This window comes from Toxorhynchites rutilus, chromosome 2 (assembly GCF_029784135.1).
Source record: "Toxorhynchites rutilus septentrionalis strain SRP chromosome 2, ASM2978413v1, whole genome shotgun sequence".
NCBI classification, from domain to species: Eukaryota; Metazoa; Arthropoda; class Insecta; order Diptera; family Culicidae; genus Toxorhynchites; species Toxorhynchites rutilus.
Genome location: NC_073745.1, coordinates 55267094 through 55286325, shown reverse-complemented (window position 1 = coordinate 55286325; position 19232 = coordinate 55267094). Strand labels below are relative to the sequence as shown.

The window sequence follows — 19232 nt, the reverse complement described above, 5'->3', positions numbered from 1 at the left end:
GACGAATATACGAATAGACAAAACAGACGGAAAGTAGAAAAAATGATAATATTAAAAGACGAAAAGAAGAATAAACAAAAAGATGAATGAACCAAGAAGAAAAGACGAACAGACATAAAAACGGATAGATAGTAGACGAAAAGAGGATCAGACGAAAAGACAAAAAACAGAAAGACGAAATGATGAAACGACGAAATGAAGAAAAGACGAAAAACAAAAAAAAGACTTATAAACAAAACAACGAAAATACGAGAACGAACAGACGAATAGATGAACAGACGAATAGTCGAGTCGACGAAAAGAGATAAAGGAATAGATGAATAGACGAAAAGACAAAAAAATTTAAAGGCGAAAAGGCGAAAAGGTGGAGAGGCGAAATGGCAAAAAGACGATAAGACGAAAAGACATAAAGACGTAATGGTGAAAATCGAAAAAACGAATACACGAATAGACATATAAATTTAGCATAGACAAAATGACGAAAAAACGAAAAAGTGAAAAGAATATAAGACGAAAAGACGAATAAACGAAAAGATGAATAAACGTAAAAACGAATAAACGAAAAGACGAATATACGACGAATGGACGAAAGAACGAATAGACGAAAAAAAGAAAAGACAAAAAGGCGAAAAGAGAAAATGACGAAAAGACAGACAAAAAGACGACGACGAAAATACGAATAGACGAACAGACGTCTACGCGTTTAGATTAGGTTAAGGTAGGTTAAATTAGGTTAAGCTTTTCGTCTCTTATTAACAAATTTCGTTAATGCAAACAAAAATTGTCAAACTTGGAGAACAAGAATTTCAGAATTGTAAATGGTAAAAATGGAATTAAATTTTAGATTTAAAGAAGAGAAAAAACAACAGACGAATAGACGAAAGGATAAATAGATAAAGAGCAGAATGGACAAATATACGAATGGACGAAAAGGCGAAGTAACGAAAAGACAAAAAAATGAAAAGACAAAATGGCAAAAGACGAGAGAGACAAAAAAGCGAAAAGATGAATAGGCGAAAAACGAGAAGAAGAGAAAACGAGAAACCGAAACTTGAGAAGACGAGAAGACGAAATGGCAAAAAACAAGAAAGGTAAAAAGACGAAATAACGAAAATATTTGAAGTCGCAAAATAAAGGAGAAGATGAAAGGACGAAAGGACGAAGTAACAAAAAAGCGAAATGGCAAAAAGCCAAAAAGATGAAATAACGGAAAAAATTAAAGTTGAAAATGAAATGACGAAGTATCGAAAAGACGGAAAGATCGAATAATCTAAAACATAATATATCGTGAATCGTTTCTGTATTTATGAAAGATGTCAACATGGCTGAGCTGAATAATGTAACAGGTAATTTTCAGTACCGGGGATGAAAACAAACAGTCAGCGTTTGACAGAAAAGGTTTGTTTACTCTGGAAAAGCATTAGTGAGAAGGTGCAGGAATTAAAAAAAATAGTTTATTAAAATCAAAGATTTGTAGGTGAATTTAAAGTAAATATTTATAAAACTCAAAGTTATATGAACAAAGTGTGAAATAGGTGCTTCGTCTGTAAGTAAATATCCAAAGGCCGGAAGAACCTGAAACGAAAGAGAAAAAAATGTTTCAAATGCAATTGTATCTAGATTTGGTGCAAAGCAGAGTTGGAAAATTTAGGAAAAAATTGGAGAAACAGGATAATCGGAAAAGCGGATAAAATAAAAGATAAAAGTGACGAGGATTATTGAAAAGAAACTGCTTTGTGAGTAAAACGTTTTTTTTCAAAATTAATTTTTGTTCGTATATCGTATATTTATTTTTTTTTCGGAAAAAATAAAGGTAGTATTTTATATAGTAAGTATTTTCGGTATAATTTTCTATCTGAACTATAAATTATACATTCAGAATTATGGTGGACCGTAAAATCGGCTGATTGCTGTTACGTCCATTTTCGATTTTTTTAACTTTTGAACTACTCGGACGAGTTTTTAGAAAAAAATAGGAGGTTGTGTTCAAGACACGACCGCATTGTTGACGTAGAACTACGCTGTAGTTTAATTCAAGTCGCTTGTTTATAACAACGGATATCATTGTATAATGCTACGAAAATTTTGAAATAACCATTCTATCAGTTTGGTGGCCCTGAAATGTTATTTTATTGTAGAATTATTTGACGATAATTGTTTGATGATTCATTCTTGTGCTCGCAGAACAATACATGCTCGAGATAAGCGCAGCTGTCATCCTTAGTGGAGAAAGTTTTGCTACTGGCAAGCGAAACCAAATCACATACAAAATTTCAGAACGACATTTACTTTCTTGGTGACTAAATAAGCGAAATAAACGCTATCTGCACACGAACCCAAATAAATTATGACTTATTATAACTTATTGAATAACTTGCTATTCCCCGAATATTTTTTTGGTGCACAACCTTAACACCTGCTGACCATAGAGTCAGTTCAATGCATTGATGCAATGTCAAAGGCACCAACGAAGCACTTATGATGACAGAAAACAAACAACGTTAACTGCTTGGTAAATGGTTGAATATTTGTCTCAGTAGAGATTCATTACTAATACCCTAACGTAAATAATTCCCTCTCGATATCTCCCCTCCTTGTTTATATTTATCATTACAAAAGGGGTTTCAACGTAGCTCCTTTGTGGAGAGAGTTTTCCTACCGTCATGCGAAACCAAATCACTGGCAACATTCCAGACATTTATTTTCTTGGTGAGCTGACGATAGCCTAGCTTGATGATTCCCCGCACAATTTTGTATCTCAGAACCTTAATGCAATGGCGTCAATTTGATGCAATGATTGCAATGCCAGAGACATCAGCGAGTGAGTAATTTGGTCTCGTCCACAGCTCAGTCCGAAACGAAGACGTGATGGCGCAAAACAAGGAAGAACAAGCGATGTTCATTGTTTCATATCTGAAACGATACTGAATATTTGCCTTTCCTTCATTTCCTTGTTGAATTAAAGAGACTTTAAACTTCTTCAGTTCATTCGTCTCTAGCCTTCAAAAAGGCCCTTGGAAAACTCTACTCTTTCCTCATATTACTCCTTCACCCCCATTGCCTTGAGAAAATCATTCGATCCCTCGTCGTCAAGCTCGCCCAGCAACGCCCAGATGTTGTTCAGTCGATTTCCTCACGAAGAATGAAGTTTGCCTCAGCAAGATGCACTGTTTATACTCTAGGCAAATATTCCCTTTCGTTCTTCTTCTTCCCCATTTGTTCACAGAGATTTTACATCTTACGATTACCCCTTCGTTGCTCGTCGATAAGTTATTCGCTATTATACAGCTCTGTTGGGGAAAGCACACAAATGAACAGAACAAATGTATGAGGAAATGGGAGTGCTTCCAATTTTCATCAATTTAAACCATATACAGACTATGGGATTGTAATGTATAACATATCAAACAAATCTTAGGGAATTTCCGATTCGTTTGGTATGTAAATCGCCAGAATCCATTCACGGCAAAAATAGTTAGTAACGTTAACTTTATTTCATAAAAACGTGACTTATTTTCTGATTTGGCAGCCTTAATGAAAGACGTAGTTCTACGTCAAAAATGTGACCACAAAAATTGGTGTTTCAAAGAATCATTTCAAAATTTTAAAAAATACATCCTGAGATCTGAATATCGTTAATCGTTCATGCTTTTATGTGAGTCGTAAGTCGTCGATCTTTAAAATTCTAAAATTTTGACGGACCACCATCTCGTTAGCCTGCGACCTGGGTGGCTGATGTTTATAAACCGCTATCTTCGCTGAGTGCGCATTCGGGATCGGATGGTATTTATGCTGACCGATCGTCCGCTAGCAAAATCGTTGTTTATATCGACTCGCATAATTTTATCGCTACGTCTGGTGCTAACTCTTCCCCTTTCGAATTACTTTGTCCTCGAAGTTTTGACGTAGGACTACGTCTTTCATTTCTATACCGAGGTGTAAAATCAAAGTTTCGAAAACGAAAGCGTTACGCCGGAGACCGAGATTTTGAGTGTTAATAGCTCCTAAACAACTGAACGAAATGGTATGATAAACACTTCATTCGAAAGATAAAATGTCTACGCGTTCTATACTTGTTACTTTCTGATCCAAAAACTTGTTTCAATAGTCTTAAATTTGCTTTCAAAATAGGCTATTGAAATCACCAATCGGTATATAAGCGAGCGCCGCTCGGAAATCCACTCAGTTCTAATTGAACAGCGATTGGAGCATGTTGTCGCTGTTGTGGTGAAGCTCTTCATTTATCATGAAAGCGCGGATGAACGGTGTCACCAAGAGCCTGTTTGTGCACCTTAGGCCAGAAGGGAATCCATCAGGAGGAGAGTGATGCTACAAACGGTTCCCCGGGAAGATCTCGAAGCAGCCGCTACACACACACACATACACGCACGGAATTCTTTCCGTTTGGATCGAGAAAGATCCGGAAAATAATCTGCCAGTTCCTCTAGGAATTTAAAAATACATTCATGTGAAAGAGTTTATTTGAATGTTTTCTATCCATGTAACACTGTGACCAAATATGTTTCAATCAAGTGCTATTAACAGATGGTTATCGAGTTAGCATTAACCACTGGTGGGCTTCCAGTATCGAGGAAAATGTGGAAATATCTAATCGTTACTGAAAATAATCTGCCAGTTCCTCTGGGAATTTAAAATTACATTCATATGAAAGAGTTTATTTTAATGTTTTCTATCCATGTAACACTGTGACCAAATACATTAGGTTTTGTGATTTTTCAATCAATCGCAATCAACAGGATAGCTTCTGAAGATTGTTCTTCCCCATCAGTAGGATATTTCCGTATCCAATATTGGATGCATAAAACTTTGTGCCTCCAACGTAACGCTCTCGTTTTCGAAGTTCTCCAAATATTCATTCATTCAGAATGAATTCAGATTCAACTTCATACAAATGATCTCTAAATCAACGATAGTCCTACGTCACCCTTGCGGTTATACCATAGATATAACCCACTTCCTGTTTTTCAACGTAATGACCGAAGTTGTGTTGGTGTGTTGAGGAATGTCTCGATCTCTCGTTTCCTTTCCTCTGATAATTCCTCAGGTTGCTTTATTTCTGACAAAATAATTTCATCGCTGACTTTTTCAGATTTCGTTATACTTAGTTGAACATTGGTGTTTGTTTTTCTGAAATGATAGCAGAAAGCAACAATGGCAATGGCAAACATAATTACCGATGTAATTCCAAACGATCCAAAAATATGAAGTTTCCATTTCAAAGAGTTGTTCTGTAGATGAAGAGTTTCTAATTTATCTCGCTGTTCCAGAGTTAAGTTTTGAAGATATTCCACTGGTGGTTGATCGATGGTACTAATTTCATGGACCAGCAATCCTGTTGTAGGTTGGTAAATTTTACCTGGAACTGTGACTTCAAAGTTGGTGTAGAGCTCTCCATTGATACGAAGGTTACAGCTATCGAATTGTACCAAAAATGATCCATTAAGAAATTGATTCGAATTGCTACAGTTTGAGGAAATTTCTATTGAAGCGTCATTGATAAAGATAACCTCGTTGTTGATTCGTTGGATGAGTCCTTTTGAATAAACCTTTTCGTATATGCAGGTAGAATGTCTTCCTTTGATTAGCTGGTCAATGCAGGGTGTAGTAGATTCTAGATTGGTGCTGTCACAAATAAAATATTGTCCTTGTTCCTCACATGGTTGTTTTAATGCATAAATATGTGTAGCATTTCTTAGAATATGGTTCTGTTTGATAGTTATTCGTTTCTGGTTTTTGATAACAGAGTCAACGTAACTGTAATCGAATGTGACTGATGATACATGAGGAACCTTTAAGATATATATAATATGCGTATTGTTGATCGCAACTTGTGACTTTGATTGCGACAAGAGGTGTTCGAAGGAAGAAACATGTATGTCTTGATGATCCAAAAATGCAGCAATCGAGTTGAAGTCTTGAACTGATAACAGTTTACTACTAGGAATGCCATGCTTTGCTAATAAAACTGCTTCTTCAATCGTTTCTATTTGACTTTGGAGCGAATCCAAATTCGAGGGAATAATCAGTTGATTTATCTCCATAGAGTGGTTTTTCAGTCTTTCCGACTCAAGAGTTAGTACTTGGTTTGAGATATTCGATATTTCGAGTAAACGATTCCCAATTTTCTCGTTGATTAGAATTTGTTTGTTGTTCTGATGAATGAAGGAATTCAGTGAAGAGTTTATCAAACGAAGGTCATCAGCATCGGGATTCCCGGCGATCCACTTCCAAATGGTTCCTACGGTATCCCATCTCCGGTGTCTTCTGAGCGGTTTCAGCTTAAGATACGTTTATTTTAATTTATAATTTTTTATTTCTATTAATTTATATAATGGGTTTACAAAAGGATTATTCTGTATTTCGTGATTGACTTTTTCAATAGTAGTTCCAATTTGATCTATGTTTATAGGATGCATTATTCTCACATAGCCTGTTTTTAATTTAGCCACACCTAATGGTATAATGGCAAGCGGATTATTTGTTAAGTCATGAATCTGGAGGTGTGATCGTGCTACTGACACGAACAGGGCCAATCTGAAAATGGAATTAAAGATTTGGATTGATTCTTAAGTTTGTTTTATGAATTTTTCTTCCTTGTGTATCAATAACATACGTATTATGATCTTCTCTGATTGTGATTTTTTTGTATCTACTTTTGCGTTTTGAAATATCATATGTCTTTTCAAAGGCTGTTGAGTTTGGAGTGTAACTTCTATAATGTTTCTCTGGTATTTTTTCTGCATTATTTTTGTGTATGTTTTGAATCCTTTCCAAATTCTTTTCTCTTGCTTTAAGGAAATCTTCTCTTGGAAGTGCGTTAACATTAATAGCTTGGTATACATTTCGAGGTGTGTCTTCTATTACTGAATGAACTGAATTATTATACCTATGTGCGGTCAGTTGCATTAAATCATTGATTGAAATATCTGTATGTTCATGTCGTATGCATCTTGCAATTTCTCTAATTGTCGAATGGCAGCGTTCAACCTGACCATTCGTTTCAGACCTGTGGACAGGTGTCTTGAAAATTGTAATTCCGAGATTTTTAATTTGTTGTTCTATTGTATTAGACACAAACGCACTTTCGTTGTCAATTACTATATTAGCTGGAACGTCCCAGTCATATATCAATTGCATTAGAACCTCTTTTACATTAACTATAGATTTTGATTTTATAGGTCTTATTTTGAGGAATTTGGAAAATTTGTCTAATGATGATATAAACAAGAAGTTTTGGTTGTACATAAATATGTCGATATGAACTATTTCAGCGGGATATGTTGGTACAGGAGTTTTGACGGGTATAAATTTTTGAGGATTTCTGGCATATTTCTCGGTTTTGCAAATTTCACATGTCGAAACATATTGCCTTATCATTTTCTTCATTCCAGGGAAATAATATTTTTTTATCATTTGTAATGAATTTTCATTCGCATTCCTATGAGCAAATTCATGAATTTTTATAACTTTTTCTAATTGATCTTCTTCGTCATTTAAATCTTCAACTTGAATTTGTGAAAATCTAGCTCTAACTAGTTTTGGATTGTAATGTTCTTTATAAATCTCTTGGATAATAGCCATAACTGGTTCATCTGTCAATATCCCATTGAGAATGCCAGGGATTAAAAATTGTTGTAGTTTCCTAGTTAAAAACTCCTTTGAAAATTGAGGTTCTGTGAATTTATGTCTTTTGTATTTTTCAAATGGTATAATTAATTCATATGAGGGAGTATTTCCAATTTTGAAAATTAACTGATTCTTAAAAACATTGATTGGAGCTTCTGTACTCGGAATGTAGGATGAAAGTTACACGCAGATACACATGGCACCAAAAATAATATTGCTGACCCGATTAACTCATCGCACGAGTGCACCAAAGTACACATTTAGTGCTGAGTTAGGCAAGCGCAGTCGATCGTCCGATCGACTTGTCGCCAGGTGTAGGTTTTTGTAGAATAAGCATTTTATTGTAAATTCATTTCGAGCAACAAATAAAGTCAGTTCTGATTTAGACTCCCTTGACAGCAGGTGTGATTCCCTTTTTTAAAAAGAAACTCCACCAGCTGGAATTGTAACTGGCGCCCTCACGCGGGACCTTTACATTTGGTAAGAGTATAAGCTCAAGTTCGAGCAAAGCCACGCTGAGCATCCTGACACGAAGGAAGGAACCTCTCATCCCGGACCAAGAGCCATCCACTGTCAACCAGAGGATTCGAGGGTGAAGGCGCGAAGCAGTGCACCAGATTAAAGGAACCTACCCGGAGCAACTGAAATAGGACCAAGGACCAAGGCGTTGTCCCGCGACGTTATCTTCATGAACGTAGATTAATGCATGTTTGGAATATCTGATGGAACAACGTCTTGTCAGCCTGCACGTGAGATGTGGTGTAATAGTCATGTAGTTGGTCCTTGTGAGCATATAACCGACACACTGGATGTGGAAAAATGGGAATGCTTCTTATTCTCACCAATTTACCTATTTACGGACCGGAAATTCTTAACGTATAGCGTGTCATACAAATTTTAGAGAAGTTCCAATTCGATTGGTACGCAATCCTCCCGAAGCAAAAAGAATTATTAATAACTAGCTGACCCGGCAAACTTCGTCTCGCCCAAAATTTATGTTTCGTTATCACATCCACGTTTTCATTCCACTTTCGAACGAAGATCAATTTCGTTAGCGCAAACATCAAATGGACTAATAATGCTTGTCAATGTGTAATTGACATTGAACATATGCGAATTGAATTTTTCAAACTTTTCCATTTTTTTCAGAGTTTTCCGAAAATTTCCAATTGTCATGTTTGGTTAGAATATGTGTATAATTTTTATGGGACCCCCTCTCCGTTCCAGAGGAGGGAGGGGTTTCATACCATCATAGAAACGTTTCTCGTACCCAAAAACCTTCACATCCCTAATTTGGCTCAATTTGGTTGATTATTTCTCGAGTTATGCAGAAGTTTGGGTTTTATTTGTATGGCAGCCACCCATGTGACATGGTTTCTAATGTGACACTCTCAAAGATAGACGTGTTCTACATAAAAAAAAATTGTAAGGTGTTGTATCTAGGAAACGACCGCATTTTCGACCTAGAACTATGAAATTCTACTATTCATCCCACTTGTTTGTCATATTATTCATATTATTTTAGAGTGTACGAAACTTTTGATTATTTTTGAGTGTACGAAACTTTTCATATTATCTTAGAGTGTACGAAACTTTGATTAATAATATCCGTTCGTTGTGTTGTGTTTGCTAGCTCGCTCGCAACTGTGGTTTCATTCCATTCCTGTTTTGTTCTCGCCTCTAGCCCTGAGAAGGACCCTTGTGGAAAGGAACTCTACTTCATACTCCTCCTTCATCTGTCTTGAGAAAACAATCCACTTCTGCTCGATGCTCTCCGGCAACGATGAGAGCATGAGAAGTGTAGTGGTTACAAATCGCGTAAGGCTTATTTATACCAAAAAAGGTTAAAAACGGGCACAAACAAAAATATTAGTCACTCATTTTTGACGGTACGGGAAAGTAAGCACCCGAATCGGCAGAACAAATGTATAATGAAATGAGAATGCTTCCAGTTTTCATTAATTCAAACTGAACGGTTTATTAGGACTAGGGAATTGTAATGCAATGTCTTCAAATCCTAGAGAATTTCCGATTCGATTGGTATGCATATCATCAGAATTCGTTTGCTGGGAAAATAGTTATTAACGTTAACTTAATTTTATAAAAACGTGACGTGTTTTCTGATTTGGCATCCTTCCTGAAAGACGTAGTTTTACGTCAATAACCTATTGAATGAATCTGAAATCTATATAATGGTACCACTAAATGAATGATCCACACGAGATCCACATTAAAACAAACATTTCTCGCTAAAATTGACGGTCTTCATTGATCATTATTCATCGATTTCAATAATGAAATCGAACGGATGGGAGGGGAGAAATCGTTTTCACATATAGGAATTTTTAATTTAGCTCGTTTAAGGCTGCCTCCAAGGTTGCAAAGTTAAACTCGAAAAAAAAATTGATCGCAGGTCGACAACGGGAAGAAGATTCTCAACATTTCGCACTTCCAGTTCAACTGATTACTCAAGAAGACATTGTCTGACAAAACTGACTTAAAATCTGACTCTATCTCAGCTTCTGTTGAGTAATAATGCGGTTCATTGATGGAGTGCAATGCATAATAAAAAATATTTTTGTTTTCTCTTTTTTTTGCAGGCAAACCATTGTTGTGATACGACGCTCGAAAGAAAAACAATTCCAAATGTGTACGCGTGCAGCCGACCGTTGCCGGTACCACCAACCCAAGTGAAACTTTGCTCTGCACCCAACCCCCAAACCCCCCCCCCCCCTTGTTTTGGCAGAATAGTCGCGTTTCGCGCGTTTTCCTTCCTTTTTTTTGTTGTGTAGAAAAATATATCGACGGCAAACTGCAGAACAGTTGCTGGCACAAACACAAACCACGTAAACGACACGCATTTGTGTGTGCAACAGTGCGTCGGCGGCGGTATGTCCAGCTGGGCGCAACGAATGCATCGCCGGGCAGCGACCCTCGGCAGTGTGGTCACCTCGTGTGGCCACCCGGGTTCGCCCTATCCGCATCGGCTCGAAAAGGTTAAGTTTGGCGTCCCGCTGGACGAAGTGTGCAAAAACGACATTCCCGGCCCCCTGCTGGTGCTCATACTGAAGCTGAACAAGGAGGCACCCTTCCGGAAGGATGTGTTCCGGGCACCGGGTCACCAGGGCGCGATGAAGAAGTTGATCCACTTCCTCCAGCAGGGCCGGCTGGTCAACGTGGACAACTACTCGGTGTACACGATCGCGTCCGTTCTCAAGAAGTTCCTGCGGAAGATCCCGGGGGGCGTGTTTGGCCGGGAAGGCGAAACGGAACTGTTTCACATCGTAGACATCGAGGAAGAGCAGGTCCAGCAGGAGAAGATTCACAAGTGAGTACCGTTTGTTGTTTGTTATATCAGCTGCCAGCGTGACATGTGTGATAAGGCGCAAGCGGCAATCGAAATAGATTTATGAATGGACGAGAGAGAGAGCGGTGTGTGTAAACGTGTGACGTGTGAAGATTAGTAAACGGTTTTAGGGTCAAGTCGCGTGTACTCTTGAAGGTTGTTATTTTCAGTGTGATAATAATGACGATGGCTTATCAAAAGCGACGTGATTAAGTTCATCGAAGGGAGGAAAACCAGTAAACAGTGTGATACAAATTCGATTTGCCCTAAATCCACGAGTCAAGGCAAACCTCGTGGAGCAACAGCACCAGCGAGTCTAGGGCTCTGTTAATGCCTCCCCATGTACAAACCAGTTGGCTTGTTACAAAACAGCACTCGCGCCTCCGTTGTTATCACTGCATTCGAAGTTATGGAAATATGCTCGGGTAAACAAGCCGTAAAAAACAACAAGCAACAGAACTACACGACCGTAACGAGTGAACACCTCACAATAAGGCGACTCCCGCGTGCTGCAGTTTGAATCGTTGCATTGCTAGGCGAACTTAGCGTGTCTGGTTTTAGATGTTTTAAAGATTGAAAAAAATCAAGAGATCGTGATGAGATCTTGAGATATAGTTGAACGACATGGTGTGAAGTTGTAACGCATACTTCATGCCCCACCTAAGCTCTAAGGCTTTTGTGGGGTATGTTTTGTATTTTTTATTGAAACTTTACCAACTTGTTCGGTACTAGGCACGATGCCATTTTAGGGTATTAGTTTTTTAAATACCATCACGACTGATTTTTGCAAAAATTTAAGAAAATATATTATAGCGCCAATACGAGTTATTTGATCGAAATGGTGTCTTAGGCGAAGCTATAGATTATAATTTTGGGGTTCTGGAAAAAGTACACACTGAAAAAAGGGCTTTTGATTGAAAAATCTATCTATCTATATAAATAAAAAGGCACGCACTGTCTGTCTGTCTGGTTCTTATGAACTCGGAAACTACTGAACCGATCGACATGAAAATTGATATGTAAGGGGTAGTAAGAAACTTGGAACTGTCTTCAAGAATGATAATCTGAGAGACACTCACTTCGACACAAATCCAATTAAATGAAGCAAAAGAGACGAAACTGAATGAAACCTTACACGCGAAGCTCACGACATCTTTTGAGACTGTTTCAACGAAGTGAATCCCATTGCTAACGAAATCGACTGATATGCCAAAACATTTCGAATGGATCGCAATCACGTTCCTTTCGTTTTATAGTTATCAAACTCTAAGCAGTACCCCAATTGGCTAGGTTTGCTAGAGTTTATCTTTCAGCTCCTTACAGTGTTTACAAAGAAAGACTGTTCTCTGGAGCTGGCCAGGTGTACGAAGCAAAGCGTAATCGGTTAAGAAATTTATAATAAAAGTAATAGTGATAATGAATAATATAATATGATTTATCTTGTGTTTATGACAAGGTTTTGATTTTTCTTAATATCCGGTATCCGGCCGGATAGCAAATATTGGCCGGATAGGCGGGATACCGGATAGTTACCGGATATTCGTTTCATCTCTAATATCAACTCAAAAAATATAAGACCTAAAAATTTTGGTTGAAAAATGAAATGTAGAAAATCATTCATGTTTTCAATCAAAAATATCAAACAAAATAAAAAACGAAATTTAATTTTATTTGATTATTTTGAAAATTAAAATGATTTTTTTCTCAAAAAAATGTTTAAAAATTCTGCACAATATTATATGAATAGCCCATATAATTACCAACAAGTCAACCATACATCGGAAGAAGGACACTGCTACAGGGAAAAAGTTTTCCCAACAACAATTTCTTCATGTTTTCTTTGAAAAAATACCATTAATGTTTAACTCATAACATTTAAGTGTGTAAATTACCGCGATTGACATGTTCTGCAAACTTGACTGCAAACACGTCAAACGCGAGAATTTACACACAAAAAGCTAGTATTTTGATAAGATATAAAACTAGTATTTTGATAAGATATAAAACACTATATCAGTATCTTAACTTTGAAAGAAAATTCGAATTAGTGAATTAGTTTTTTTAGAAGAAAACATGACAAAGTTGTTTTTATAAAATCTTTTTCTCTGCAAAAGTGTAAAAGACTTTCGATGTATGGACTTGTTGGAAAGTGTAAAGGCTATTTTCTTTAGGAATTTCAAAGAATACGATTCTGAGAAAATTTAAATTTTATGTTTTAAATTTATTTTTATCTATGTATTTTTTTGAAAAAATATTGTTGACATTTTTTATGAAAATTTTTCCCAATTTCCTACATTCCATTCTTTGATTAAAATTTTGTAGGTATCATAGTTTTTGAGCCATAAATTTCTATTGGAAAATGAGAAAAAAATGTTGTTTCTTGAATATTTCAAGTATGCAAAGTTGCTTAAATAACCAATGTCTTTACACCCAAAACGTTGCACTGCCATCTGAGATGCTCCAAATCCTGAGACCAGCTGGCATGAAATTCGTAAAAATAGTAAAAGTAGAAAGGTCTGAGCCCAGACGGAAACGGAAACTTGTTTCCGCTTTTGAATTAAGTTTTTGCAGCTGTTCAGAAATCCGTAAGTGTAACTCAATTAAAACTCCAAATGGTGACCTGAGAAAACCATTTGGTTTTTTGAACTGAACTGAACTTCGAACGGGTTGTAAGAGTTGTACTGGTAACAGAAATCCGGAACCATCAATAAATCACACTTTCCATTTCTAATAGTAAACACATAAAGAAAAAAATAGATAGATATTCCAACATTAACACGAAAGATTCGAGCTTCTCTGATTTTTTGTATCGATGTTCATAAATGTAGATAAAAATTTTTATTAACCGTAACTACGTAACTACGTAAATAATAATCGATCGGTCGCTTTTTTTTCTTTCGTTTATTTAATTAAGCTTGCCTAGGCGATATTATTATTATTATTATTTTATGCATGTTTTTATGTAAGTATAAATTATTTCCAATATTTCGTTCTTTGACTAACATTTTGTATGTCCTATTTTTAAGTTTTTTTTTCGGCAAAAGTTGAAAAAAAAATAGAATTTCAAACAATTTCCAACTCAAAAACTATAAGAACTACAGAATTTTTATCATGCAATGAAATATAGTAAGTCATTCAAAAATAGTAAAAAAATCCGTTGTAAATTAAAAAAATTGTAAAAAATTGTAAATTTGTTAATGTTACTGTTAATAATTTTGGAGAATTCAAAAAAAAAAATCAATTTGAAATTTCTTTTTCAGTATATGTAGTTTAGAAAAATGAATTTTGTTATGAAAATTTAAACAATTTTCTACATTTCTTTTTTTGACCAAAATTTTGTAGGTATTATAGTTTTTAAATATTAAATTTTTGTAAAAAACTAGAAATTTTTTTTTGGTCCTTTTTAAAAAGTTCAATCGGATTTCATTTACTAGTGTCGCACAGCGGTTTGGGTTATTTAAAACTGAAAAATCACCCAAGGGGGAAGTAAAGGAAATCGGGGATTTCAAAAAAAAAATTTGATGCCAAATGTCTTCAAATTGCCTGAAACGTCGAGATCTACTGTCATCTCAAAAAAATTTTTGTCAAAAAATCGACACTCTGGGACTTTGTCGTTTTTTCGGAATACGACGCAAAACGTATGGTTTAGGGTGCCGATGAAAATCGTCATATCGACAAAGTCCCAGAGTGTCGATTTTTAACAAAAATTTTTTCGAGCTGACAGTACATCTCGACGTTTCATGCAATTTGAAGACATTTGGCATAATTTTTTTTTCGAAACCCCCGATTTCATCCCTTGGGTGATTTTTTGGTTTTCAAAAAACTCAAACTTTGACCGCTGTGCGAAACTAGTAAATGAAGTCCGATTGAGCTGATATTTTGCATAGGGTAGTTCTTCGTGGAAATCAACATTTTTAATCAACTTCGCTTTGAAAATTCGAGAGTCACTTTTTTCCCATACATCCATTGGCACTCTAATCCACAGTTGCTCAAATTACCATTGTTTTTACACCCAAAACGTTTCACTGCAATCTGAGATGGTGCTGTCAACAAGATGGCATGAAATTCGTCCATTGAGAATGTGTACGTTATATCGAGGATACGTTATATCGAAGATCCCCTGTTTCATTTATTATAATAGTTCCATCAGAGAAAAAAATCTCGTAAAGACATTTTTCTAGTTTCACAAAAATTGGTTATCACGATAACCATTACACGCAATTGGCCAAAAATGGATTGGAAGTAACGAGAAAACATTTTTGATTTGCTTTCCCACCAGCAGATTATTCGTTTATCCAATTCATGAATTGTCTCAGCTTGTCTTTTATTCCCTGATAAACAGGAAGTATATGAATATTACAAATGAATTGAAAAAATACATTAAACTGAAAATTTACAGCTTAGCGTGAATCAAATTTAGTTGCAATGACGAAACCAATCCTATTTTTAAATTCGAAATTGAACATATATGAACAAATAATTTGACTGTTTGCGGTACATGCATTTTTCTTGTAAATGACAAAATTGTTATCTTTCTTAGTTTTCTCTAAAAGTTTGCGTTATATTCATCTGTTCCGGTTAACACAATCTGCTTTCCACATGTATTCAGTTCAGCTGCACTTAATTCTTCCCAAAACGGTTTGTGCAAAATCATTCCATATGACGAACTACCGTTTGAAAAAAAAGAACGACCTCTCCCTTAATATTTCTGGTGATCTAGTTCTTCCGTACCGTTCGTGAACGGTTTGTCCTTCTCTACCGTAGATGCTAAAGCCCGAATTGTATGCAAACATGTTGTCTGTTATTCTTCCCCCTCAGCGCAAGCAGCGAGTAAAATCTAAACAACATAAAGGGTGTGTCACATCAAATTGCATCACGGAAAAAACGCTGTAGAAATTCGCCCAGTAGACCGATCCTTTTGAAAATTTTAGACAGTAAAATAAAAACTATTAAACAACTTTTGGCATTTTCTTTTTATTCATACTTCGAGCCCAAGCCCGTATGCTCGCACCTTCCTCTTTACCCCGTCCATAAGGTTCTGTACAACGTCAGGTTGTAGTTTTTTTTTTAACAAAAATCCATTTTCTCTTGAAGTCCGCCTCCGATTTGACAACTTTTGGGTTCTTCCGGAGGGCCTGCTTCATAATCGCCCAATATTTCTCTATTGGGCGAAGCTCCGGCGCGTTGGGCGGGTTCATTTCCTTTGGCACGAAGGTGACCCCGTTGGCTTCGTACCACTCCAACACGTCCTTTGAATAGTGGCACGAAGCGAGATCCGGCCAGAAGATGGTCGGGCCCTCGTGCTGCTTCAATAGTGGTAGTAAGCGCTTCTGTAGGCACTCCTTAAGGTAAACCTGCCCGTTTACCGTGCCGGTCATCACGAAGGGGGCGCCTCCGCTTTCCGCAAGAGCAGATCGCTTGCCACACCATGTACTTTTTGGCAAACTTGGATAGTTCCTGCTTGCGAATCTCCTCCGGAACGCTGAATTTGTCCTCTGCGGAGAAGAACAACAGGCCCGGCAGCTGACGAAAGTCCGCTTTGACGTAGGTTTCGTCGTCCATTACCAGGCAATGCGGCTTCGTCAGCATTTCGGTGTACAGCTTCCGGGCTCGCGTCTTCCCCACCATGTTTTGCCTTTCGTCGCGGTTAGGAGCCTTCTGAACCTTGTATGTACGCAGGCCCTCCCGCTGCTTGGTCCGCTGGACGAATGAACTTGACAAATTCAGCTTATTGGCGACATCCCGGACCGAAATTCTCGGATCACGTCTAAACTGCTTAACTACGCGCTTGTGATCTGTTTCACTGACGGAGCATCCATTTTTGCCGTTCTTCACCTTCCGGTCGATGGTTAGGTTCTCGAAGAATCGTTTTAGTACTCAGCTGACCCTGGATTGGACGATTCCCAGCATCTTACCGATGTCCCGATGTGACAACTCCGGATTCTCGAAATGAGTGCACAGGATTAATTCACGACGCTCTTTTTCGTTCGACGACATTTTTCCAAATTTACGAAAAATTGACAGTGAAGCATGGCCAACGTGATCTATACACTCTTATCTGATTATAAGCGAAAACTGAAGATATAATTCCTAAAAATTAAATTTCTACAGCGTTTTTTCCGTGATGCAATTTGATGTGACACACCCTTTACCCACTGTATTCGCTAAATTGTTTACTTGTATCACTATCGTCACTGCTTTTGTTGTAAGTAAAAAAAATGCCGAATAAATCTATTTAATGGTATATAATATAAAAGATATATCAATAACGATTTTGCGTAATATGTAACGAAAAATTAAGGGTTTTCACTTAGTTTTTCGTTACATTTTTCGTAGAGTGACCCCCCTATATAGGAATCAAAGACGTAATCCTACGTCAAAAAGGTGATTTTGATATATCTAGCATCGAAGTTTCTTTTCAAAGAGAACCATCGTAGTTCAGTTGTAATTGTCGGTAAGCAATACAATTTCTGCATCGAAAAGCACAAAATGATAATGTCATCCATGTTTCGCTTCTACCTACCCACTACTCTAATCCACTCACGGCAATCGATCATAGTCAACCGCCATCGGAGCGAACAGCGACATGTCTTTAATGGGGCAACATAACCCCGTGCCCCACTAAGCCAACGAGCGTATAATCGATGCGCAGTGCAAAATTGTGCGCCTCTCACATACCATAAATCTTGTGTTTGGACTAGAGGTGTGCAAATCAGCTCATCATGATGAACAGCTCTGATCATATCAGCTCATCTAAATGAGCTGTTCTTTATGAACAGCTCTTCAGCTCAGTTGTCAGTGCCGACTTTCAATTTGGGTCCCAAACTCGATAGCCACGAAGCCAGTTTGAAAATGTTAAAATTCAAATGAAATTTTTCACACCATATTATTAATTACTTGAAACACGTATTCCAGACTATTATTTACAACAGACTCGGCGAGTACAACATTTCCGACATTTTTACTGAGGCTTTACATTACAATAGAAAGTTTTCTTCAAAAAAAAAAAATCTTATGAGATTTTTGCACCGCCTGCAAACAAAGTGTTTTTCATTGAAATAGAATACTCATTTGATACACAGAAGTTAATTTTCATTAATAATTTGAATTTTAAAAACGTGTTCATTCTGCCTGAGAGCCAATTATTATTTTTGGCGCCCCCTAAACTGGTAAACAAAGCTCAATGCCGTCAACGCGAATATAACAGTTGAAAAGACGAGGGACAAATGAAACTAAACTGATGTCTTAACACGAAGAGCGAGAGACGGTCAGTTCATTTGAATCTTACAGCTCACACACTCTCTTCAATTCTACAGCTCTTTTCTCTCCTTCATCATCATCAAAGTGAGCTGAAGAGCTGTTTGATTTTTTTGCGAGCTGTTCCGCGTCAACTCACTTCAAAGAGTCGATTCTTCGGAACAGCTCATGAGCGGATGGCACATCTCTAGTTTGGACCTCATCTCCAGTTGCGGCGTGAGGAAGGGGACAAGACACATTTAACACCCTGCTGCTGCTGCTGCGACTGTCTTTCCGAACAAAATTTTAGCAGTAGCGAGCGATGGTTGACATTTTCTGCTGGCGAGCGAGCAAGCGAGTGAGCGCCATAACTAGGCCAAAACAAGACAAAAATGCCTCAGGGCCTCGCTGAACCATGAGAAGAAGGTGTCAATCGATGGCGCAACACCAAAACAAACTTCAACAGGCTGATGTTGCGGCGGTGCACTGACCTCCCAATCAACAAACTAAAACATACTGCTGCAGGCGGTGATCCAGCATCTCACTGGTTGGCTGGGGGCAGAAATATGTACAAAGTATAACACACTTGTTCTTTTCCCTTGCGATCGGCTGATCAGGCAGGCAGCTAATCAGGTGGATGGGTTGGGTGCGGCGGTATGAGGGAGTATGTGTGGGTGGTGAGTACGCGCTGTCATTGTGTCTATTCGGAGAGTGGAAATATGGGCTTAATTTATGGGCTATCTCGGTGAAACACGGGGGGTTCTATCCCTAAGTAAGTTTGAAAATAAAATTACATCCTGCATCCGGTTGATTAGTGGGGAACCCTTTCAATCTATTTTCTCCCGATTGACTTACGTCCGGTAATAAGAATTAATGGATATTTTTGTGGAAAAGAGGGTCATATTAGGGAAGGTAATTTGAAACTTGATTTGTGATGAGCTATGGTGTTAAATAGTTGATTTTTTTCATTTCTCTATTTTGTAAATTCTGACAGGATATCCTA

At 37.3% G+C, this 19232-nt stretch overlaps 1 protein-coding gene across 9 annotated transcripts in view; it reads left to right on the top strand.

Annotated features, from left to right (window-relative positions):
• Positions 1-19232, top strand: part of LOC129765451 (uncharacterized) — a 134809-nt gene that overhangs the window by 12551 nt on the left and 103026 nt on the right. For all 9 annotated transcript variants that reach the window (XM_055765799.1, XM_055765800.1, XM_055765791.1 and 6 more), the window contains one exon: positions 10248-10975. In XM_055765799.1, the coding sequence (XP_055621774.1) occupies positions 10539-10975 (437 nt within the window). In that variant the 5' untranslated portion in view covers positions 10248-10538. The remainder of the gene's footprint in view (positions 1-10247; positions 10976-19232) is intronic.